This window comes from Tenrec ecaudatus, chromosome 5 (assembly GCF_050624435.1).
Source record: "Tenrec ecaudatus isolate mTenEca1 chromosome 5, mTenEca1.hap1, whole genome shotgun sequence".
NCBI lineage: Eukaryota > Metazoa > Chordata > Mammalia > Afrosoricida > Tenrecidae > Tenrec > Tenrec ecaudatus.
Genome location: NC_134534.1, coordinates 148,744,426 through 148,769,841, shown reverse-complemented (window position 1 = coordinate 148,769,841; position 25,416 = coordinate 148,744,426). Strand labels below are relative to the sequence as shown.

Sequence of the window (25,416 nt, the reverse complement as noted above, 5' to 3'; positions counted from 1 at the left end):
TCCATGTCTGCCTTTTCACAAAGCAAAGAGAAGGCCCACATGTTCGATTCATTTGGACAGCACCTGCCGTGACAGTAGGGGCTCTGTCATCTTCAGATTGTGTTGTCATGATTTTCTGTCGCATCTGGGTGAACAACGTCCCATCCAATTGCTGGATGAGCATGTCTTCTTCACTGGGAAAGCAAACATTGCTATCATGCAGTTATTCTCAGGGAGGGGCTCCGGTTCTGTGAGTCCTGAGATGTACACTAGTGAGGCCTTCTTTGACAAAAGGAGTGCTGGTGGTGCAGCAGGTTAAGCATTGGGGGGGTGCTAGCAATCGGTGGGTGAGTCAAGCCCACTAGCTGCTCCCAGGGAGAAAGCTGTGGTTGTCTGCTTCCATCAAGATGTTCAATCTTGGAGGCATGATGAGGCAGGGCCACTCTGGCCTACAGGGTCACACGAGATGGACTGGGCTCGATGGCAGTGACTTTGGTTTTGTTCTTTAAGAAAAGCAAGACCAAGTTCTTTAAGAAAGGTATGAGCACCGGGTTGCATGGCCCGTTCCATGAGCCTTGGAAGGCTTCCTTAGCTTCCTGGTAAATCCATCTCTGGTTATTATCATGCTTGTCTCTTCATTTATTGAGCAAGTTAGCAGATGGAATTTAACAAGCAACACTGCAACACATCTCCCCCCAGGCACCCAAGACGGTGTATGTAAAGGGAAATCCATTTTCTTTGGAGGGACACATCAAATGCAGTTTACTGTGATATCTTGCATTTTGAATTTTTAAAAACTTGCTTTACATATCAAAGCCAGAATAGGTTTAAGATGATATATATAATATAATATGTCATATATATATATGAGTAAATCATTGCTGCAACAAATAGCCTCATCTTTCTCTTTTGGAACCACTGGTGTGTTTGAACTGCTGACCTTGTGGTTAGCAGCTGAGTGACTAACCCATTGCTGCCTGACCTTGTACAATATAAAGGTGATGGGGGAAACTAGTTTAAGGATAAAAGCAAAACAGAGGAACAGAAGTGCACTTTTTCAAATGGAGAAAAAGGACAGTAGTGTTCCTTAATAACCAATCACATGAATACTTTAACATATAAATTATGAAAGGATTATTCATGAAAGTACACACTTACACATGTATCTTAGGAAGGATCTAAGCTTATAGCTCCTCCTGAGTATTAAAATGGCGAGCTAAAGCAGATAAAGGAGAAAATCTATGAAAAACACAGGTTATGTCAGGTGAATTAGCTCAGAAGGCAACTGTGCTTGCTCACGGACAGCCAATAACCTTGTCAGAGTCAAAACACTGGCCTGGAAAAATATGGGCCTAATCTATTGGGAGGGAGGCTCCTGTGATGTAGTGCTGACTCTTTGGGCTGCTAACCACAAGGTCAGCAGTTTGAAACCACCAGCTGCTCTGCAGGAGAAGGATGAGGCTTTCTACTCCTATAAAGAGTCACAGTCTTGGAAACCCACAGGGACGGTTCTACCCTGTCCTATAGGGTCGCTCAACTCGATGGCAGCTAGTTTGGTTTTGAAATCTCCTGGGGCTATCCTCATACTCTTCCTCTGAGAGAGTAGAGGGACGGCTCAGGAAGAATACGAATTCATGGGCCTCCCCTTTTACATCGCTAGCCAAAGTCTATCCTTTCAACCACCCATGGCTCTCCCAGACTGGCTGCAATGGGGGCCTGCGAATCCAAAGTGCCTTCTTTTGGGATCCTCGACCTCCTTCTGGTTTCTGCCCTGGGGCTCGTGTTCCCTTTCTTGAGAACCCTGGAGTGACAGACCTGCAGGGAGCTCTGGTGACGGTGACCGGTCGACTATGTTGTTGTTGTTCTTGCCCAAATGTGAGCAGACTGAGGTCGAGAGAAGAACACCGACTTCCCAAGTCAAAGTGCGTGCCCGTCCCTCCCTCCTTCCACCGCTTTCTGCTCAATGTCCCATTTTATTTCTCTAATAAAGTGAGTATCCTGGGACAAGGGCAGGCTTATGCTACACTTCTTGCATCCTGGGACCTTGGGGGAAGGGTCTTTTGAATGATAATTTCTTAGATGTGTTAGTTAAACACCAAGTGTTTTTGTTAAGTACCGATATACTGAAAGCCTATCAAACTACAGTCCTGTTTTCCTAAGTGGCTTACAGATTTAAGACACAAATAAAAACGTAATAGGAAGAATTATCCACACGCTAATGAGCTAGCACCTAACCATGGCTCTTAAAAAGCAACGACTGCCAGCCAAAAAGTTACTCAGCCGGCAAACAAGGCATCAGCCCAATCACATGGCTCTAATCATTTTAAAAAGTGTGCTTTTCTTCTTGACTCTATGAACTATTATCCCTTTATTTGCTTTATGAAAGAAGATTATTCAGATCTGTTATAGCTAACTAGTCCCAGCAGCCCTGGCAACAAAAATTTGTTTTGGTTCTTCATACTGATAAGGATTTATATAACCCACGTAACTAACTTCTGCAGCAACCATTGCAACAAACCAGCACAATTATCGTACTCTTCTACTTCCACTGGGACACCTTTCTCCGAGGGCCTGCTGGAGATCTTTCATGGGCCCCAAATGCCAAACTAGGGTCCTCTTTGTCAGCCCAACGCACAGCGACCCCCTGGGAGGCCGAGTAGAACTGCACCCTGTGCGGTTTCCACGCCTCAGCCTTTCTCCGGAGGTGTCCCGGTGACTGGGTGCTGGGGTTAGCAGCAGAGCCCGGGTCACGGTTCACCCGCTAGACAAGCCTAGCTGTCTCCCAGAAGGAGCACATGCCAGCTCCCTCTGGCTTCTCCAAAGATAAAGGGACACGAGATGACCCTTTGTTTCGTGCCAAGTGTGGGACTGAAAAGGAGAAGGGTCTTTCTCACAGCTGAACGAACTACAGCGATGGCCAATGCAAAACTTAAAAGGCACAGATTTCAGTGGCTACAGAAATGCTTTTCCCGAGAGTCTACATTTTCTGTACTGATTTTATTATTTAGCCGCTTCAGATTTCACACCCTGTAGAATGCCCATTTCCTGGAGTGCCGGCTTGCTCTTGGACTTAAACAAGCCACGGCTCCTTGTGTGCCCATCAGAAACGATGCAATGATGCTTTGGGGCCCAGTGGCAGCAGAGCACACAAGAAAAGTATTCCCTTTTGTAGGGAGTGCAGCCAGGGCCTCGTGATCTCTTAGATTGGGTGTGAAAAATTGGTAGGCACATCAAGGGTTGTTCTATTTATTGTTTTATGACAAACCATGCCACTGGGAGATGGGTGGGTGGGGGGATTGGAACTACTTTCTGTGGATTGTCATTGGTAAACACGGGACCACGGGACAAGGACACACCCTGTGTGAACATCACATCAGGATGTCAGTCAAACACGGGGAGCGTCCAAAGTCCACCCAGTTATCAAATTGCCTTCATGAAACACAGCACCCTGGTTCTAGCACATAAATCTAAGGTTTTCAGAGGCCAGTAGGCTCTCTTATAGATGTGGCCATGGCTGGAACAGCCACCACAAGGGAGCCAGTTCTATTGCAGTGGGCTAAGGGTGGGGTTGTTGGAACCCCTAGCTACTCTGTCGAAGCAAGACGAGGCCGTCTGCACATGCCGAGCTTGACAGCCTCAGAAACGCTAGGGAGCAGTTCTGTCTGTCCAGCAGGGTTGCCGTGAGCTGGAATTAACTCCACTGAAGTTCCTGAGTGGCCGGAAAGGCTCAGCACTCAACGACTCACCACAAAGTTGGTAGTTCAAATCCACCCAGGGAGGACTGAGATGTCTGGCAATGGGCTTCTTGGAGGCCTGTGTGAAGGACTCCTTGTGAGCAACACAGGGCCTTGCCAGCATCAGAAACGACTGGGCGACAATGGGTTTTAAAACACCGTCGCTCCTATAATTTCTTCTCCAGTGACGTCCCAATCCACACCCCCATTTCTGGAGCCTAGCATTCCCAAGCATTACTCTCTTAGGTGAGCCAATTGAAACAAGGCAGCTCATCCATAGCTAGAGCTGGAAAGACCGGAGGGAGTGGGGGCATTTCACGAATCTTTTCTTTTGGAAAGGTGCAGGTAGCCCCAGGGGGTGAGATAGAGGAGAAGGAAGCTTTGGTTGGGGAGGGAGAAACCTTGGCTGGCCCGGAGGCAAATATTAGCAGGGCTCAAGAGGAAAGATTATCAGATAGTAGATAAAGGAGGCAGAATAGGCAGTGGTGAAATTGAGCAAGCAGTGAAGTCAACTTAGAGAATGGCCTCTCCAACAAAGTCATTTCCTTTTCCAGAGGTTCTGGGTAAGTGGTCAGCCATCTGCTGGGATGCCTCCTCCCAGGCTTGGCCGAGCCACCAATAATGACCTCAGTCTCAGACTGGCTACAGAGTGAGACCCAAAGTGCTCTCCGGCACGAGCCACTACAAGCTCTCTTTTACAAGCCCCACACCCACCCTCTGCAGAGCCCCCGCTTCTACAAAACTTCCCTTAGCAATGCAGAAACCGTGACTTTCATACACTCTGGCCAAGAGATAACTGAACACCCCGGAGATAGAGGCTGTCAAAGGAATACTATGACCGAAGTAGATCAAGAATACCTCTCTTGTCTCATTGGAAATCACATTTGGGATTTTCTCTCTTCTCTCCCATGTTCCCCTCTCTGAACCCTTTCTTTCCACTAGTGTTTGATTTGATCTCGCCAGATAAGGGGGAAAGAGAGTGCCAAACAATTGTATTTTGCGCAATCAGGGAATGGATTATTTTCATTTGACGCCATCTCCAGTGTCTTTCCAGACTCTAACAAGAGGCGATTCTGCCCCATCCAGATCGTTGATGATGTCCAGTTTGGTGAGCAAATATTGGGCGAGTTAAAGGGCCTCTGTTGAAAGTCCAGAGTTTCAAAGGGCAAAAGCAACAGCTTTTAATTCAATTAAGCAAATACAATCTGAGTAACTATTGTGGGCAGAGCACGACTCTCGTTACTGTGGGGGGAAATGACAGACTCTTGGCCTCTGAGCCCGAGAAGCCCACAGTCCAGCACTTTGCAGCCCTTTCCCTGAAAATAGGTTCATACTTGTTTATTTCACCAAAAGCCTCCAATTATCTTATTTTTAGTCCAGATTTAGAGCCAGGGAGTCAATCAGAATGCGTTTACAGTGGCTGGGGCTCTATGTCCTTCAGTTCTATCAATGCTGGTCACCCTTAATATAAACTTAAATCCTTGACTACTGGGGGATGGGGATGATGTCGTTATCATCATCATCTGCATCTGCATCATCATCATCATCTTCCTCCTACTACTACAACCACAGCCTCTCTCCCATCTTCCCTTCTATGCCTACTATTAAATTGACAGGTCTCAGGCCTGGATTGGGAATAAAGAAAAGCGGGGAAAGCAGCAACTGGGAATGAATTGGCTTTAGGGAGACTTGTCGGCCTTGGGGTTCTTTCTCTTTCTTTACTCCTCTCCCGGCTCTTAGCATCCAGCCTTCTGTCCCCTCCCCGATCCAGCTCTCCGCAGGCTGTAGTAACCTGCCTCAGAGTGGTGCCCCCCCCCCCCCCCCGCCCCCTTAGACATACCTCTGTGTCTCATTGCCTTTCATTTTCCACAGTTAACTGGGTGGGGGACTGCATGGACGTTGAATTGGTGAGTCAAGGGCATCTAACGCCAATGGCAATGAAGCAGCTATAGCTATTTTTTTTCATGTAATGACTACGCAGGCTTCGCTGTGCCGGCACTTGTACGCCGCACCGAATAGGCACGCTGACGACAATCGGCCTGGTCATGCTCATCCAAAAAGGACAAAGCGCCGGTTGAAAACTCCCCCGACTGCACAACAGCTGTTCTGAAAATGGATAAGAAGAGGCGATCCCGAGGAGGGCTTTCCAAGGTGAAGTTCTCCTAGCGGCTCTGTCTCCTGACTCACTGTTAGGCCAGTGAGGGATGGACCTCCAGGAGCACGGAGAGCACGCCAGGCTCAGAGGGCTCGGCCCCGGCTGTCCGAGAGTCTGCCCGACAGTCCTGCTTCAGCCACAGATGGGCTGTGTGCTCTCAGGGCAAGCCGCTCCCCCTCTCCGGACTTGAGTTCCCTTCTCTTTAGAGAGAAAGGACAATCATCAAGGAGTAGGATCGTCACAGGGATCAAGGTCACTCAGATCAGCAACCCCGCTTGCGTCCAGAACATTTACTGTCCTTATTGGCATCTGGCTTGTTACACAGCAGACGCCACAGGAGGCCCGTGCTCTGCATGGATGTTAGCCAACAGGAAATACTCTCCTAAGGCAATTTTTCCAACAATGTATCTGAGCAGGGGACAAGCTATCCAGCCGTTGCTTCCGTCTCCTAGAGGTGTCCACTTCAAAGATCCATGACAGCATGGAAGCTTTTCGGGTTGGGGATGGTGTGTTCTGACACAGCAAACCTCACGCTAGGGAGCCGAACCAGGCTCGGAAACACAGCGCTCTGGCTTGAAGGCCCCGGTCAGCCCTCGTGCCAGCCTGGGACGAGGATCCAGGTGCCATTTTTGTTTTGTTTTGATGTAATTACTTATTTGCTTTGTAAACGTCCTATTAGGGGAGCGTGCTGTTTCCTGGCAACCTTGACACTAGGACAAATAGTGTCTCTTCATGAAAGCACCCCGTTCTGGGCTTCTACACAGGGGTCATCAAACGCCAACAGATGCCCCACAATCCACCAGGGCAGCCCTGGCAGTCTAAAGGCCGGCAGCAGAGAAAAGTCATATGTGTCACAGAAGGACATCTATAGAGCTTCCAGTCCCCAGGAATAATCGATAGAGCGCCGCCGGGAAGGAATTTCACCCCTTGTGGCCCCTCATGAGCAGTAGCTCTCACACTGCTTCCGAAAAAGTAAGATCCAAACAAACCAAGGTATGTGCGTGCGACTGAAATAACATTTCTTAAGGCCCTTCCCAGAGCAAAGGAGGGCACCCTGAGTAAATACTGTGGGGGCAAATATTTTAATGCCAAGGTAAGAGCTGGATTCCTAAAAGAAGGCGGCGAGATGAAAGACTTGTGTTCATTTCTGTCAAGAAAGTCACAACCTGTGCCTTCTTGCCGCCATCTCCAAGATCTTACTAGGAGACTGTGGGGGTATGGTTTCCTTATTCTGTCTGGAATATCCCCTCCACTCTGTATTTCAGACTTGGCCTGCAATACGAACTTGCCAGCAGCTGAACCTGTGGCTGGGTGACACGGTGACTGAATCATTTGCTCAGGGGAGCACGACCCACACCCCAGCCTCCCACACCAGAGCAGCAGAAAGAGAACTAACTGATTTGTCCGTCGTCTTCCCCGTCAAGATGGCCCTCGCCTTTGCTTTGGTCAGCGGGAAGGACTTTATGTATGAGTCATACAAGTGTTTGGCCAGGGCCCGGAGATCAGCAGATTCTGGGTTCAGCTGGTCGATGTCGCTGGAGATCTCTGCCAACAGTTTCTCCTTCTCCGCCTGTGGCATCCGCCCAAACCTGATGGCTATGGAGGAAGAGGAAAGACAAGATGAGTCACTGACCGACTCCCTCCTCAGCCCTGTTCCCACATATGAAAGCCCTCCTCCTTTCCATTCATCTCTGGGGCTCCCCCCCCACCTACAGCTTTGCCCCTGGGTCCCTTTCACAGCCCCAGCTCAGGCTACTCTCATAATTTGAGGATTTGCTTTTTAATTGAAAACAACAACAACAAAAAAACATGTCATCCAGGATCCCATCAGGAAGGTGAAAGAATTTAAGAGTTTATTGAAGAAAGGCTACTATATTTATAGAAACATAAAACAATTGAGAGCCATCTCCTATGTATCCCTCAAGACCCCATTCGAATGCAACGGTCTTGAAAAGGCTCTCCCTGATCTCTTAAGAAGAATTAATTGTTCCTTCTCCTGGGCTCCTACAACATGTAGTGCATGAGTCATTGATAGCAATTTTTATACTCGAGTGTAACGGCTGATTTTACATGTGTATTTATTCTACTTTGGAGCAAAGTGTTCAAGGTTAGCGACAGTGCCTTAATTACCTTATTTGCATCCTGGCCCTGACAAAATCAGACATTAGAAAACACAACTTATTTCTTGAATGACTGTAAAGAATTATACAGAATTCATAGTTGCACAAAAACAGACTCGCTTCTCAGGGAGCTATGTCCAATCTTTTTGTCCCTATTATAAAGAAATATGGGTGACTTTTTTAATATAACTTTTTTATAACTCCCTATTAAAATTATCTGCAAAATATTATTTGGAATAATGAGGGGCAATTTTAGACTATCTGTCTTTTCCCATGTAAGGACATTTAGGTACCATATCCAGTATTATCCCATACATAACTCTATTGTTCCACTACCATGTCGAGTCATAACCAGTGACACAGACTCCTTCATTAGACTGTAAGCTCCCTGAGGGCAGAGGTTGTGTCCTATTCCTTGTATTTTAGTGGCTGCTTGTTGAAGACAAGCCTTTAAGGCCCCAGAAGCTATATTTTTCTGAGAGCTGGGCACCATCTGGTTTCTTTGCTATATCACCCATTTCATAAGTTTTCCTATATATGAAATTCAGATAGGTAGCCTATAGAGACAACACTTGGATTAATAGTTTCAAAAGGACATAGCAGGGGAGGTGGGTGGGGAGTGGAGAGTCCAGAGCAACAAATACAAAGAAGAAGAAATATTCTGGAACTGATGTGGTGATGGTTACACAACACTTATGAATGTAACTGAACCACTGAAATGTATGAGATTGGATGGCATGCCAGTGAAACTGAGAGTCAAAAGAGTATGAACAAAAATCAAGAGATTATAAAGGAAAATGTGGACAGAGAAAGAAGAATAAAGAAGGGTCATGAACTTTCCCCATGAACTTGTTGAAGCCCTTTGCAGCCGACACATTTTGCTCGGCACCATGTCATCAGGGATCATGTAGGGGATACAGTGTATAATTTCTTCATTTCACTTTATGACTGACTAAATCATGTTCCATTGTACGGCGACATCATACTTTGTTTATCCATTTATCAGTTGATGGATGCATGGGTTGTATCTGCTTTTCTGACAATTGTGAATAAGCTGCAGTGAACATGGGTGGACAAGTATCTGCTGGCGCTTCTGCTTTCCAGTCTTGGGTACATCTCTTCTTCGGGTGGATTTTGCCGGATCTCAAGATAGTTCTGGGCTTAAGAGCTAAAGAATGATTGAACCTAAGCTTCCACACACTTAGCTGAGACCAAGACTAAGACAGCACACTCACTCTGGAGGATGTGAAGATTACAGCGTAGCTTCCGCTAAGGCTGAAAGTTAGAACAAGATGACTATTCAAGATTGGAAGTGAACTAGAAATGTGTAGCCTGGAGGGGGCTCATCATAGGATCCCTGGTGGCACAATGGTTAAGCACTCAACTGTTAATCGAACGCCAGCAGCTTAAACTCATCAGCTGCTCTGAAGGAGAAAGATGTGGCTATCTGCTTCCGTACAGGGCACAGCTTCGGAGACCCCAAGGGCCGCTCTGCGCTGGCCCGAAGGGTGGCTATGAGCTGGAATGAACTTGATAGCAATGGATTTGTTCTTTAAAAAATTAAGAGTTGGAGTCCACTCAACAGCAATTAATAACAACAAGTGTGCCCATACGCCATATGTGCTTTCAAAACTTCTACCAATGCAGGTTGATCCTAAAGGATTCAAGGACAGAAGGAAAACCCTCCATCTATTTACTGAGGAAGAAGGTTGTGGAAAGAACAGATTACTTGAAGTAGCCAGGAAGTCTTATTTCTAATTTTAGCTCTGCAACAAGTTAGCTGAGGGGGGAGGGTGGGCTTTAAGAAAATTACTTAAATTCCCAAGTCCTCAATTTCCTTGCTTGTAGATTGGAGGGCTTGGAAAGGATCTTTAAAGTTCTAAATTTAGCTAAAAAAATCCCACGAGTCCCTATGACACATTCTACATGCTCTTTCTTGGAAACAACTGTCTGGGTTTTAAGGCCCCCCCAAACACGTTCTGAAGATCTCCCACCTGTCCCTCGTAGCAACGTCCAGAACATTAGCATTCAGGATAATCGCCTATAGAGAATTCACGTAACTTGTATTTATTATGTACCTTTCAGGAAAACTGGGTTTGATAGACTCCGATTAATCTCTGGAGAAAGTATGTTAGCGTTACATTATCATTACTTTGTACAATGTCTTTTGCATGTGACTGATATTCCTGAACACACAGACCCCCTGAGCATGTGGAATAGTTAGGTATTCTGTGTTTTAGATCTGGGTATTTAAAAATAGTAATAATAACAACATCTACCTAACTGTAAATAAACTCTAAACTCACTGCCATCGACTGGCTTGCGTCTCCTAGGGAACCTGCAGACTGGAGTGGAACGGCCTTCCTCTTTGTGAGACCACCTAGTCTCATCTTCCTCCAGCAAGGGAGCTGGTGGTTTCGAACGGAACCTGTGATTAGCAAGCAGCCCAGTGCATAACCCACTGTGCTGCCAGGACCCCTTTACCTACTTGTAGGAGCATAAAAATCAGATGGCACTTCATTGCAAAGGTTAATTATGACAGATTTAAAAAATAATAAATCAATAGAAAATGAAATAAATTGAGTCTTATCACCATTTTTTTGCTTCAGTTTATAACCATCGTAGACTTTTGGCCATCAGTAACACTCTATGTCATGATCCAAACTTTGCATTCCAGTGTTTATTTTATAACACCTTATCATGTAAGAAGACTTACGCAAACAAAAACTGTTGCATTGTAGATAGCGGTTGCCAATAAGCTATGTTTTTCTATTTATTTCTTGAAGAAAAAATGAATGCAACTTGAAGTTTTGCAGGATTTACCAATCTAATAACTAACTCTTATTATCCCCTTAAAGCAAAACCAAGAAGCAACCTTGGCATCAGCATTAAACTATTTGATGTAGGGGCCACTTTTAAAAGACAATTCCTACAGGGCATTTAGACATGTGCTCAGGGCTCTTTCCAGAGTGGAGATGAGTAAGCGGCATTAGATCACCTTCCCACTCAATTCCTGAGTCCTGCACTCCTCCCTGATGCCGTGTAATGAACTCTTCGAACACCTGTTTGGTCACAAGACATTGTCCTCGACAGACAGGAAGGACAGGTCGAGCAGGGGAGAATGAAAATAAACAGTACAGCTAGTCCCTGACATGTGAAGGGATTCCATTCTGAGGATTCCATCAAGAGCTGGTTTTGGCAGATGCCAGTTTCCATAGTCGACTGCTACAGGGCACTGCTTTGAACCAGAAATGATAACATTGAACAGCCGTGAGGGACCGTCTGAGAAGAACACCGGCAAATTATGTGCTGCAACGTTGTACCTTTTACTAATGATAAACGGGGGAAAGACAGATGGCATGAAGGACGGCTGGTTCACACAACTGTTCCCTCCTGTACCTCTCCCAACTACACACGCGCTCAAGGTTCCGAGCCCTTCCGGCTAGTTTCGCTTCCTCCACCGCTTGTATTGAAAGAGTCGGCAGCCTCGTGCCCGCACCTCTCACTTCCTATTACTTCTCGGTGCATTAACACTGACCGAAGCTTCATTCGTCACCGTCCCTCCGTGTTTCCTTACAGCTAGATCTCGGGGCCTCTTCTAAGCTCTCCTTCCACCTGAGCTCTTTAGGTTCAACACCGACCAGCTGCACCTTCTCACGTTCATGTTCATCCGGGATCCCGTGTTCCTGCTCCTCCGAGCGTTCTGACTGAGATACTCCCATCTCTGCCAGCGCCGGTGCTCCGCTGTTCCTCTGTGCTGCCGCCTGTCTTCCTCTCTGAATTTTGTACCCTCCTTTTCGCGGCTCCCTCCATTTCTCTACACCGAGATGCACCTCAAGTGCAGCTTAAAACCAAACTCTTAATTGCTTCCTCTAAATTGACTCCTCTTCTGTTTCTGTCCTCTGGACCTATTTGTCCCCTCCCAAGAGATTCCTGGAGTGTCTAGGTGGTAGCAATGGCTTTGCTCACTTTGCTCGGCTGCTCAACAAAACGTTGGCGGTTCTAGTCCATCCAGAGGTGCCTCAGAAGAAAGTCCTGGTGACCTTTTCTAACAAAGTCAGCCACTCTGAGCCCCATGGGGCACGTCCTACTGTGACACGCGGGACGCTGTCACTGGTATTGACTGGCCCTGCACTGCCTTCGCCTACAAGACTGCTCCCTCAGGCACCAGAGCTCTAGAATGTGGGTCTCTCAGTTGCATTTTTCTCTACCTTTCAAATGGCTGACTTCCTGCTGGTTTTCTCATTTATTGCTGTGACTTTGGTGGTTTGCCTTTCTAATTTCTCCTGTTTCGTAGTCTTGCTCTGTGGGGATGTGGCGGGGACAGGGTTATCTGCCCGCTCCCCGGCTTCTCCAGGCAGAAGAGGTGTCACAGGAAAGGAGATAAAATGCATCAGAGGGGAACCCCCGCCGTCTGCGCTGGGCACTGCGTACTGGGTAGGAGTTTGACAAGGAACGAAGGACACGATAAACCGAGGCCCAAAGGTTTGGAGGCATGCGGCATTCCCCAGCACAGAAAGCCTACAGTGTGCGTGACGTAAGTGGAACAGGGCTCGGGGAGCAGAAAGCTGGGGCTTGATTCCAGACAGCTGTGAGGGTCAGGAGGGTAGGAGTTACAGAGCTGCCATGACAGTTTTTGTTTTACTTTGGTACCCTTGCTGCTATTTAACATTTTGGCAACTTTTCCTTTATACCACACAAGAGACAGAAAAGGAAAGAGAATTTCAATTTATTTCTCAGTCAGACTCTCCCTGGACACCCCCTCACCCCTAATAGACGCCTGCTTAGTGGATGAGCCACCTGGGCTCCTCAATTCCTCTCTATTTCAGATTATTTTTTTAGCGATACGCTTAGCCCAAACTTCTTATCTTAATAGTTGATTTATACATGAAAAGCAGCCCCAGAATACGAAACATTCACTTGTCAAAATTCTTAATGACAATTTTTTTTAAAGAAAAGAGGATATCTTTAAAAATATAATTCATATCCAGGACTTTGGCCCCAGAACTTAAAAACAAAAAGGAGCTGTTAAGACTTAAAAAAAAAAAAGAAGAAGAAAATGTGAGTATCTATTTGGCTGGAGAGGCACTGACCAGTGAACGTATCTTTTATCAAGGTCTGGAGCTGCCACTTCACGTGCTCAGAATGGAAACCAGGTAGCTGATGTCCTGATGGTCTATGTCTCTGCAAGTTCGAGGCACCCCTAGGCGGCCTAGGAAATGCAGCCTCTATTTCTAATCTGCCTTCCCTTTGAGCTTTCTCCTCAAGGCTGTGTCTAGACAGGGCATGGGATTGATTGTGCTCGGAATGACTCAGGGAGACTTGAGCAGTCAGCAGAATGGACCCACGGTCTAGAAATAATGGGAGAGTAAGTGACCATAATAACTGTAATGTGTGTTTATCTTGATCATAAAAGAGAAATAAAACCTAGCACATCAGACTAGTCCTCGGCCATAAAAAGAAATGACGTCCTGGCACAGGCAACAGCGTGAAGGAACCTTGAAAACATTGTGCCGGGTGAAATAGGTACAGGCAAACGAGCAGAGACCACAGTTTCTTACTGGTTACCGAGGATGGGAAGCAGCGAGTGGGGAGGTCACTGTTTAGGGGTCACTGGGCTCCTTCTGTTAATGGTGGCGGAAGCATTTGGCAAAGGACATGCTATGAATCATGCCATTAAATCAATGCCATCAAACGGCACCTGTAACATGCTTGAATCAGCCAATGCTTTGTTACATGTGTATTCACCACCAAGAGCCCTGGTGTGTAGTGGTTATGTGTTGAGCTGCTCATCTTGAGGTCAGCAGTTCCAAACCAGTAGCCACTCTGCTGGAGAAAAGACGAGGCTTTCTATTCCTGTAAAAAGTTGTGTCTCAGACACTCACAGGGGCAGTTCTACCCGGTGATACAGGGTCACTACGAGTGGGCATCGCCTCGTTGGCAGCGAGTTTGGTTTCCGAGTTTACTCTCCCCACAATAGAATAACTTAAGAAGAATAGTAAAAGCACAACAGTCATCTCAGGCACTGCCCAATACTACGCTGCCCACCGCCTTTGCTACCCACACGACAAAGCAGGCATTGGGGAGATGGGTTTCTGACTGGATGAGCTCCACAGTTATCTTCCCCCGTGAGCTTTTTGCTGGGTCACAGTCAAAATGAAAGCCCCACCTGCAGAGGTTCAACTGTCCATAGACTAACATGCATTTATACTTTCTTCATTCCAGAGTGCTTGGGACAAGGATACTGAGATACAATGCTATCTGATCACCAAAGAAAATGTGATTCAGGGGTTTCCACCAGACTTTTGTGTCACCAGAAAAACAGGACAAAAATGTTAAGCACAGGCAACTGCAGGATGCCAGACATTTAGACCGTTGGGAAGAGTGTGACATCTGTGAGGTCCACAAAAGCTGGTTGGAAAGTGAAAAATTCAGTGCGTTAGGTTGCTTGATTGATACAGAATCATTGGATTCGGGAGTTAATCAGATCACCAGTGTTAGTGAGTTTCAATCAATATTCCCTTGCACCCAAGGGCTCCTTGAAAGTTCACAAACCTCCGTGAAAGCTGTCAGCGGGCAGCTAAAGGGGAAGCCAAAAGCACCGAACAGGCTAAACCAGCGGTTCTGAAACTGTGGGTCACAACCCCTTTGGGGGTCAAACAACCCTTTCACAGGGGTGGCCCGATTCATAGCAGTAGCAAAATGACAGTGATGAAGTAGCAATGAAAATAATGTTATGATTGGTGGGGCGGGGGGGTCACCACCACATGAGGAACTGTACGAAAGGGTTGCCACACGAGGACGGTTGAGAACCACTGGGCTAAACAGAGACCAAAGAGCAGAAGTAAAAGTAACACAGAATAGAATAAGCTTACTTTGAGGGATTTTATTTTTTCCTTATGAACAGTGAAGGCAGCTAGGTGCAGATTTTGTGATACCACTCTACAAGTTTCTTTGGCTAATTTGGTGGGATATGGTGTATCGAGATCTATTCATATAAAATGTTAATTAAAAGCCTACGAATGGAAAACACACAGCCATTTGGTGTGTTCCTTGTGTACCAATGTTTTCTTTTCTGTGGGCATATTTTGATGAAAAACAAAACAAAACTCTGAGAAGTGATTTCCTCAGTCATGCGGACAGTTATCTAAGGGTAGCATTGCTTGTCTTTAACGGTCTTAAATTTAATTCCAACTTCTTGCCCTTGCCAGCATTTACTGGAGGCTCCCGATGGAAACTGCTCTTCTAAGTAGAAAAGTTAGTTGTCACGTGAAATGACACGATGACCCCACTGTCCAGTGTATGATCATTTTCCTTGGACTTTTCTTGGGAGACAATGTTGTCAGTATACAGAATTTGGGCTTGATAGTGTTTGCCTAGAAGTAAAAGGAGATGTGTTTTCTATAAATGTGTAAAATGACATATTTTAATAGGAAAAAGTCAACTAGCATTAAGAATGGAAAGAGCATGTTTTCTGAGTCTGTCTCAGTGCTAATGACTTTAAAGTCAACCATTTCTTCATGAAAGATAAAATGTTTTATTACAACTTGATTGTATCACCTGAAATATAACTCTTGACTTTACAATGTGGTGTTATGTTTTATGAGGCCTAAAATAAAATGGAAATTGATGGGATTAAACCAGCAAATTCGTTCACAACTAGTGACAGTTGTATATCGCTACACAGCAAAAATAGGCAATTGGTGAAGAAAGTTGGACCAAATTTCAATTCTGTCTAGTATCAGTGATAGCTTTTTCAAAGTACATTCTTGCTCTAGAGAAACTGACTATCAACTTGCGTTCAGTTATGGAATCTTACCTTTTCCAGCTCCTGCTCCAGGCCACCCTCCTAGGGCAATGTAACCCTTATTCTTAATTTTGGATTGACCATTCCCTTGACTTTTAAGAAATATTATTGATACAAATATGATTTTGTAAACTATTTCATAGGAGTAGGGTGTCACTCAGCCCATGATCCCTAAATAGCATGATGGTCTCCATCATGAACATTACCCATCTGCATGATGGAAGAAAAATGTGATTTTAACAGATGCTTAGAGCCTTGAATTGATGATGAGCGGCTTCAAATATTGTCTTCTTAGCAGATCAATTTGAAAGAATTGAGGCAAAGACAAATATTATTTAAAACATAATGGAACATTGGACTTGATTCAATCAATTAGCCATTTTATATTTGAGTCCATAGTAATTTTTAAAAGATCTAATACTTAACAAAAATCTTCCACGATTTTAGTGAGTTAGTGCTATTCATAAAGCACATGGGTCCCCTTAGGGCTTCAAAATATTGCCCTAAGTCAGTACCCAGAATCATAAACTTGATGTTGTATTTATTGCTCGGTGCCATTTTTGAGCCATGTCCGACTCATAGCGACCCTACGCCTAACAGAACAAAACCCTGCCCAGTCCTCACAATCGCTTTCATGTAGGAGCTAATTGCTGCAGCACTACGCCAACCCATCTGGCCCAGAGCCTTCCACTTTTTGCTGCTCTCATACTTTACCATGCATGATATCCTTTCCCAAGGATTGGTCTCTCCTGATTTGCGGTACAGGTTTACAAAGCAGAAAGCTCTCTTCTCAACCATTTCTATAGGCCCTGAAGCTGGGTGGAACTTTTAAAGATTGGCCTATCCCTTCCACAAGTCTTCTCGATTCTTGAAGCCAAGGACAGTGCTACACTCATCTTTGCACAGAGAAAAAAGGAAACCAAACCACCACCACCACCAACAACAACAAAATGCCCAACTCAAACCAAATGAAAACAAAACAAAAACCACAGCAGACTTTAAGCCACTTGCCCTTGAGTCAGTCCCGATGCTTGGTGTCCCCATGTGTACTGCAACAAAACTGTACTCCACGAGTGGTTGGTTTGTCAGAAGTAGATCACCAGGCTTTTCTTCCATGGCACCTCTGGGTAGACTCTAATTTCCAACTTTCCTGTGAGCACTTGAGCATTTTAACTGTGTGTACCATCTTGAGAATCCAGTAAATAAATAAATCTAAGGTCTGCTAAGCCGCTGAAAAGTCCCACAGCAGGATTTTCTTAACTTTAAAGTTGCAAGTAATTACCGATGTACACAAGGAAAGTGACATTCTGTTTTTAATCTTATTCAAGCAACTTAAAAAAAATCAACCACAATTGTTATCGTATTTGTTTTAAAATGCTCGGCTGTTTCCTTAAACCCGGACATGTTTAGTCTGCTCTTCTGACATTGAACCAAAGATAGAGGATTCAGCATTGAATGTTCAAAATGAATGTCCTACTTGAGAAAGATCTTACCAGCGCACAGTATTCTGAAGTCTGGCATTCGGTGGGGACAGTGGACACACTTTCCCACACGGATCTGGCAGCTGTAGTGAGCATAATAAAGACTCTAAGGGGATAAGTGTTCACTTACCATTATGAGACATCCCCACAGCAAGACATTTCTGAAACCGACAGTACTGGCATTTATTTCTACTTTTTTTGTGGATCCGACAGTTGAGGTCACATCTGTCATAAATAAGTTTCAATCGGATTGTCCTTCGGAAGAAGCCCTGAAAAAGAAGAAGCAGATCTGAAGGCTTGGTGGCAGGCACATATGGCAACATGTGGCTACAGGAACACTGGCCTGGGAAGAGGGAAGTCCGTGACACAGTTCCACAGCTGGTGACCGGAAACAGGTCACTTTACCTCTCTGCCACTCGAATCTCTTTTGACATTCGATAAAGGATTAGAAGGTCTCCAGTGTCCTTTAGACACTGACCACATCCAACTGATGCCATCTAGTGTATCTTGGCTCAATATTTGGTTTTCGGCATGCTCGACAGAGTGCTCTGGATTTAATGTCATGCAAATAAAACACCATGTAATCAGTTCAGCCTCTCTGCAACTTGTTCCAACGGCGTGCCCCAGTCTTTGCAGTTGTGCTAAGCAGTTTGGCAAAGATATAATCATTTCATTCAAAACCACAATCAGGGCCAATAAAAATCCACATGTGGATAATCGTTTGGAATTCTCAACATTGCCTAATTTCCTGCAGGATTTGTTTCCTTTATTTCTGCAATCGGAATAGTGCCCTGAAACCATGATAGCCGATGAACAAAAAGAGATAATAAGAAATCACATGAGAAATAATATATACCGTATATACTTGAATATAAGCCGACCCGAGTATAAGCCGAGGTCCCTAATTATTACCTGCGAAACCAGAAAAACTGATTGACTCGAGTATAAGCCTAGGGTGGGAAATGCAGGATGTGAATTAACACAGAGACCAGAGGGGAGAGGCGGAGCGCAGCCAGACACATCCTTACCGGTTCAGCTGCCGGCGTAAGTGAATCACTACAGGTGCTTCTGTGAATTGGAGCCGTCCACGTCATAGGACGGCTCTGATTGGTTAGATGTGAGTAAACAAACATTCAAAGCCCTGCAGTGTCAGTTGGGCTTTGAATGAACAGCAGAGGAACGGCAATCACCCGCGAGATGCTACACCTTGCTGGAGTACCCCCGACCTGTGTATAAGCCAAACTCCAGTTTTTCAGGACATTTTTTTGTGCTGAAAAACTCGGCTTATACACGAGTATATACGGTATGTTCACAGGAAATTGCTATCACAAAATGGCAAGTGTGTCAATTTGAGGCTGATGGAATTCTGTCATGTTAGTACCTTTTGGAAAGAACTGAAGAGAAATTTCTGATCAGACATTTGTTTTTCTTACTCCATTTTTGCCGTTATTTCATTTCATTTCTATTGGGTCCACCTTCATGGAACTCCATTCATAATTCTTCCAAATTTAGCTCGTCTCGCTGGGGTCCAAACGCACTCAAAGGGACCAGTTCTTCATGGACATATGTTGAGGTTCTCCAGACTCCTATTCTGAACTCGAGACAAGCGTGCCTGCTGCCTACTTGACACTCCTCGGAAATGTAATAGACATCTCAAAGCCTCCATGGCCCCCAGAAGAAGCTCCTGAGTTCCACACCACCCTCCCAGTTCCTCCAGGCCCATCCTCCGAGTCATCCTTGGCTTCTGCCTCCCGCCCTTGGGACCCTTTCTCTTCAGTAGCACTTTCCTCTTTCCTTCAGCGCCTTCAGGTAGGTGTTGGCTCAGCGCTCACCTTTCCCCGCGGGACTTCAGTGCTCTCTGTAACACCCTGTGGTGGTGCGCGCCCCTGATACTCCTAGTTTTCCTTTCTTCCAGAGACACCTGCTACTTTCTAATTGACCACACACTTTTTAGATTACTTCTATTTCTTCATTTTCTGACGGTGTTCCGCTGCTATAAACTCTGACCCTACGGCACAGGGCAGAATTGCTGTCTAAGGTTTCCGAGGCTGTAAATCATTAAGAAGACAGCCTCCTCTTTCTCCTTAGGGAAGGCTAGCGGGTTCTCTATTCAGTACCAGGTGCCCCGGCTTCCCTCCCCCACCCAAACCTGCTTTCCTTAGGTAGGAGTGGGGAGTCGAAATGGGGTTGCTTTGTTTCTAGTGAGCGCCATTCAAAGTGACTTGCCTTCTTAGGTCCTTACTGATATTTTATTTTGAGCTTATTGCTTAATCTTGAACTGCAGGGATCCTACAGGGTCTAAAGTGAATTCTTTCCTCTGGAGAGTCTACATCTGATTCTACTGAAAGCCAAGGTCACAAGTAACTTTCGGCAATCTCAGTCGTGCTTGAGAAGGCCAGCCTCAATTCCCTCACAGTGGCCACTCTTAATACTTCTTAGGTACCTGTCAATGGGCAATAATGCCCCTTAGTACTTCCATGAGCCTTGGTCATGGGAGAAATCCTACTCCTTAAAGTCAGTTTGCAGATCACAGCTCAGGCCCTGGGTGGCTTCTTAACTATTGGTGTGGGGATTTTTTTAAAGTTTTTTTTTTTTAGAGTTTCTCTGACTCTGGGGAGATCAGCAATGTCTCAGAAAATAAGTCCTTTGTATGCTGGAAGTTGAGGCTTCTTTTAATTCTCAAAGGATTCTGGGAACACTTGGGAAAAATATTTTTCTTCACGCGTCAATTGAAAGATAATGCACAGGACTATTGGTGAGAAATCTTGTTTTGATTTTTGCCATGGTAATCATATATGTGTTGTAATAGATCTGGCTGCTTTTAATATATTTGCTTGTAATATAGTTGGCTGCTTTTCTGATACTCACTTTTCAAAATTATTTACTAGTGGTTGACAATAAGAAAATTGTTTAAATCCTTTCGGTTTGACACATATGGTATCTTTCAAAAGTGTATTCCCATTTTCCCTGAAAATCCAAGGTCTTTCAATAATTATTATGAATATAATTTATGTTCCATATGTAAACAATGTAAAGGAATATATATAGACTCCAGCACCTATAACTGTATCTCGCTCTCTTTCTTTTCAAACATTACCTTCAGGACAACCAATTACGTTCTTGTTTTATAGAAGGAAGTGGGAGTCTCCAAACTTTCTTTATATTAGGGAGAACCCCTTTAACAACGGTCTACTTTCTTATATCAGGGTGCATCAAACCAGGAGCGATGTCAGTGACGGACTCCTCTGGTTACTGCAAAGTCTGTGCATTGGTGTGAGGAGGAGGATCAGCTGTCATCTCAGGAAATGGTTTTACGTATTTATTTACTCTAAGGCCTTCACATTCTTCTGTGAGAAAGCAAAGGCTTCATCTTCTTTTTTAATAAAAAGGCACATCAGGGGTCCTTGCCATACAGTTAGTTGGTGAGAAAGCTAAAGTAAAGAATTCGGATGTCCTAACTACTACCTAACTGCTATTCTGCATATTTATTTTGAATGAAAATCCCATTGAGAATTAAGTGACTTCTTACTATATAAGTACTATATAAGTACTACGTAAGGTAATTAAGTGACTTCGTATTCTATATAAGTACTGTATACCTATTAACCATTGACTCTATGCCCTGGGTTATGGAGCAAATTAAAAAAACTCACTATCAAGTTGATTTTGACTCATAGTGTGACCCGACTGGACAGAGCAGAGATGCCCTTTTGGGTTTCCAAGATTTTAAATCTTTACGGAAGTAGATAGTCTCATTTTTTTCCTGTGGAACTGCTGTTGGGTTCGAACTGATGACCTTTCACTTAGCAGTTCCCTATGCTACCAGAGCTCCAGAGTCAATGAAAAACTATTTTATTCACTGAGGATAACACAGTGAACTGTCTTGAAAGATAATTTATTAAAATGTGAATGGATTAGCACCTTAAAAATAGGACAGAATATTACTAAGTATCTGACCTTTCCAAGAGATAGCAGTTTTCACAAAGAAAGGAGGACAAACAGATTCTCCCTTCCAAAGCGTCACCCATGATTCATGGCCATGATTGATGTTGGAATAAGAAAGCACCGAGCCTAGCATAGAAACCACGAGATAGCTGTCTAGTCCTAGATCTGTTGTTTACTAATACTGAATGGCCTTGGGCAAGTCGCTCTAATCCTTCATTTAATTTTACATCTAAAGTGACCGTGAAGTCCCTGGCTAGTGCAAAGGGTTAACACACACTCATGCTAACTGGCAAGCTGGAGGCCCGAGTCTACCCGGAAGCCCCTTGGAAGGACGGAGGAAGACCTGATGACTATTTCTGAAACTTCAGGCATCGAAGACCCATGGAATCCTAGCTACCCTGATACAACCTGATGTCCCCATGAGCCAGGATCAATTGTTGCTTTTTTTAAGTGACTCAATGTTATGACTGCAGTGTTGATGTCAGCTCACAGTAACCTCCTGAGACTGAGTGGAAGTGCCTTAGAGGGCTTCCTTAGCTGTAATCTTTACTGAGAGGATTGCTAGAACTTTCTCCTGTGAATCCCCTATCTGTCTCGATTTGAACTGCCAGCCTTCCAGGTAACAGCCGAGAAGGATGATAGTGAAATAGAGCGATCGATTCGATACATCCCTCAGAAGATTCACGACAAAATGCCATCATCTTCTCATCGCCTTTTCCACGAACCTTTTGAAGCCCCCTGACGGTACAGGTGCGTGTATCTGGGTGCATCAAGTCTGCTGAGGCTTACATACACAAACTATTCCACGGGATAGTGCTACAGTCGGGGCGAGAATGACTGGCAGATCCAGGAAATTCGTTTTTTGGTGGCAGGCTACCTTGCGATGAAACCTCGATCAAGTGACTTTTAAAAAATCTGCAAGATTAAAGGGCTGAAGATCCCCCATTCCCCAAGGGGAAGAGCAAGTCCGCTAGCCCTGCCCTGCTCCGACCCGGTTTCTTAGGATGCCCAATGCCCTATCACTTCAGAATGAGTTCTGCCCCCAACCCACAAACGTTTGGCGATTTTATCTTAACTTCTCATGTTTGTAAGTGGAAAGAAGTCATAAATTGATACATTTTTTTCAGCAACATTGTTTTAAAGGCAGGGTTTTTTTTTGGTTTTTTTTTTTTTACCTTGCACCCTTCGCAAGCATGAACGCCATAGTGGAAGCCCGAGGCTTTATCTCCACACACACGACATTCAATGGCCATGAGCGAGCTCGAGGGCTCTTCGTGGGTCTTGCTGTAGAGCTGGGTCTTTTCGGAATAGTAAGGCGGGGAGGCAGGCTCCACTTTGATGGCACCTGTGCACAGAAACACGGGAGCAGAGAGTTATCACAGGGAAACAATGCTTGACAGACAGTAGGGCAAGTCCCCTGGCGCACCGCATGGCCACATTTTTGTGATTTACATGTAGCAGCACCATGAAATGAAATAAAAAACAAAACAAAACCCAACCACACACACACACCCAAACCAAAACAAAACCCACTAGAGTTAAGTCAGGTAAGAGTAGGCTTTGTGATCGCAGGCAAGTCCCAACATCTCTGAGTCTCACCTGCAAAAATAAAACAGGGGAGGGAATTAAGCCGGTGGTTCTAGACACCGTCCATTCCCTGGCACACTAGAGCTCACCCAGACAATATGCGGAACGTATCAAGCCGGAGGGAATCGGTTTCTTTTGCTATGTAATACTGTGTTTGGTGTTCATCCCAAACGTTAAACCAGATGCCTTCATTTAAGCGTTGCATCTTTGAAGCATCTTTAGACCATTCTTGCCACCTTTGCTGTGCAAGGACAATGGTCTGTGTCACCCGAAGGGCCAGGGAAAGTGAGGAGAACAGTTTACATGGGCTTGAGTCAGCCGTGGTTTGTGGAGTGATCTTTGAGGAAGCGTGCAAAAGCTCATGGAAGCATTTATGACCTGTCTACTGGGAAGGATCTAGCCTAGTAAATGTCGATATTAAGTTCTAAGTGAAAAGCACAGAGATAAATATAACCAAGTATATTATTTCTCTAAAACAATAACAACAACAAAAACTAGAAATACAGCAAGTTCTTGTTGTGATGTAATTGTTGCCAATTACCTAGTGGTAGTTAGAAAAGGAGCTCTCGCTACACAAGGAGATAAAAAGCAAGGGAGCAGCATCACAGAAATAAATTTTATCTTGAAATGTGCAGTTTTAGTTTTTTTTTTTTGTGGCCTGCTGTTTTAGTGTGAATTTGGTCAATGAAATACAGATTTATCAATAGCCTGTAATGACAAAATTTATATTTGCGCTGAAAAACAGGCTTCCATATAAACTTCGCAAACTGCAAGGTGAGGAAAATTGGATTTCAGTGATAATAATTTGGCTCTGATAAGTTACAGAAGGTAACTGGAACTGCTACTACCTTCTAAGTGGCCAAGAGAATTCAAAGTTTGGATAACAGACCCTTAGCTTGGAACACAACTGGCAATGTAATCTTGCTAGAAAATGCTTCTTGGAAGGAAGGATGGGTAGGAGAGAGGGAGGGGAGGAGAAGAGGGAAGGGGGAGAGAGAGAAGGGGTGAGGGAGGAAAAGAAAGATCTGAGGCATTTACACATCAGCTTCCTGTTTGAAATATAGCAAAGGTGTATTATTTCGTGGAAAGATAAAGGAATAAGTGAATATTCCAGAATTACCCAGAGGTTGTGTAATTCCAGGCTTAGGCATCTGAGAAGGGGAACTAAACAGCATACTTTGGTAGTCTTGGAGCTTCAGGTCATACTTGTAGTCAGCCGCCATCGGGTCGGCTCTCGCAAAGGGGATGTCTTCATAGTGCGGAGCAGAGATGCTGGAGAAATCCACAGTGGTGAATGGCTTGATGTCGAAGGAGTGGGAGTGGTCATCCATTACAGAGAGATCCACGGAGCTGATGCCGAAGTTGGTGGGCCAGAAGGGCATCTCGGTGTCAACCATGGTCATTCCTGAGAGGGGAACAAGAAGAGTCTGAGTGGTCTGATGCCACGGAAACCAAGAACGGAGAGTCCTTGGTGAAGCGACTGAGCTCACGAGCATCGCCACCCTCGTGGTGGCGTCTAGGTTGCTGCACTAGACGAAGGCAGTCACTCCTTACCTGGCTACGATCACACCTGACTTGGTTTAACTGACGTCAGTTCACTATCGAAAAGTGGTGTACTAATTTACTAATGTGGCTATTAGTACAGGGAGCCCTGGGGGTGTAGTGGTTCGGGTTGAGCTGTGATCCCCTTGGTCGGCAGTTCAAAACCACCAGCAACTCCTCAGGAGATAGACTGGGCTTTCTACTCTCATAAAGTTACATTCTAACTGTCTAATTGTATGATATGTGGATTAGGTGCCAATAAAAATGTTTAAAAAAAAAGAGAGAAAAAAAGTTACATTCTCATAAACCCACAGGGGGTTGCTATGAGTCAGTGCTGATATTAGGACAGATGCATATAAAACTATAGAAAAGATCCTCAGATGTATATAGTGCTTTTACTTTAAATGCCTCGTAAACAGCCTTCCTCTCATTGTCTTCTACAGATCATCAATGAGTCTGTATATGATTTTTCTGAAAATAGATCTCAAAAATACCTTTTCTCCTTAAAATGAAGATCTTGTTACTCCATTTATGTTCATAATGCTTTTTTTCCATAATAGAAATGTTGGGTGTGTACTAAGTCTAAGTAAATAAATTAATTCTTGAACTGCTCCATAAAATAATTTTAAAGTGATACTAAAATGAGTCTTTAAAAAATGTGAAGGTCCCTGAAAAGTTACTCAAATTTCTATTTTTCAAAATGTAGGTATTCATCCTATTAAAGAAGAAGAAGCTTTCCTAATATTGATGACAATGAGGCTGGAGATTCATAGAAACATTTGCTTTTAATGGGGGAAATGTTCAACGTGGGACTCAACCCAACATTAATTCTAGAGCACCCCCAAATAAAAACAAAACACACAGAACAACTCGTGTCATAAATTGCCTCCCTCTGATGACAAATGCTGCTGTGACGGGTCTGGGTCTAAGTGCTGAATGAAGACTATATCACACTGGAACAAGCAGACTTTAAACCTTCTGACCTGGGTTTCCCTGAAACGGGTCCACTATTCAAAAGCGGTGCCCAAACAGCAGTCACTAGAGTGCTTAGTCATTGTTAAGGTCA

General features: G+C 44.6%; 1 protein-coding gene across 7 annotated transcripts in view; it reads right to left on the bottom strand.

Annotated features, from left to right (window-relative positions):
• The window catches only part of PPARG (peroxisome proliferator activated receptor gamma), a 146,511-nt gene that overhangs the window by 21,219 nt on the left and 99,876 nt on the right, over positions 1 to 25,416 (bottom strand). For 6 of the 7 annotated variants that reach the window (XM_075550043.1, XM_075550042.1, XM_075550040.1 and 3 more), the window contains 4 exons: positions 23,929 to 24,213; positions 22,397 to 22,566; positions 17,407 to 17,545; positions 7,265 to 7,464 (listed from right to left, as the gene is read on the bottom strand). In XM_075550043.1, coding sequence (XP_075406158.1) covers positions 7,265 to 7,464; positions 17,407 to 17,545; positions 22,397 to 22,566; positions 23,929 to 24,211 — 792 coding nt within the window. In that variant the 5' untranslated portion in view covers positions 24,212 to 24,213. The remainder of the gene's footprint in view (positions 1 to 7,264; positions 7,465 to 17,406; positions 17,546 to 22,396; positions 22,567 to 23,928; positions 24,214 to 25,416) is intronic. The other variant, XM_075550045.1, reaches the window with a different exon arrangement.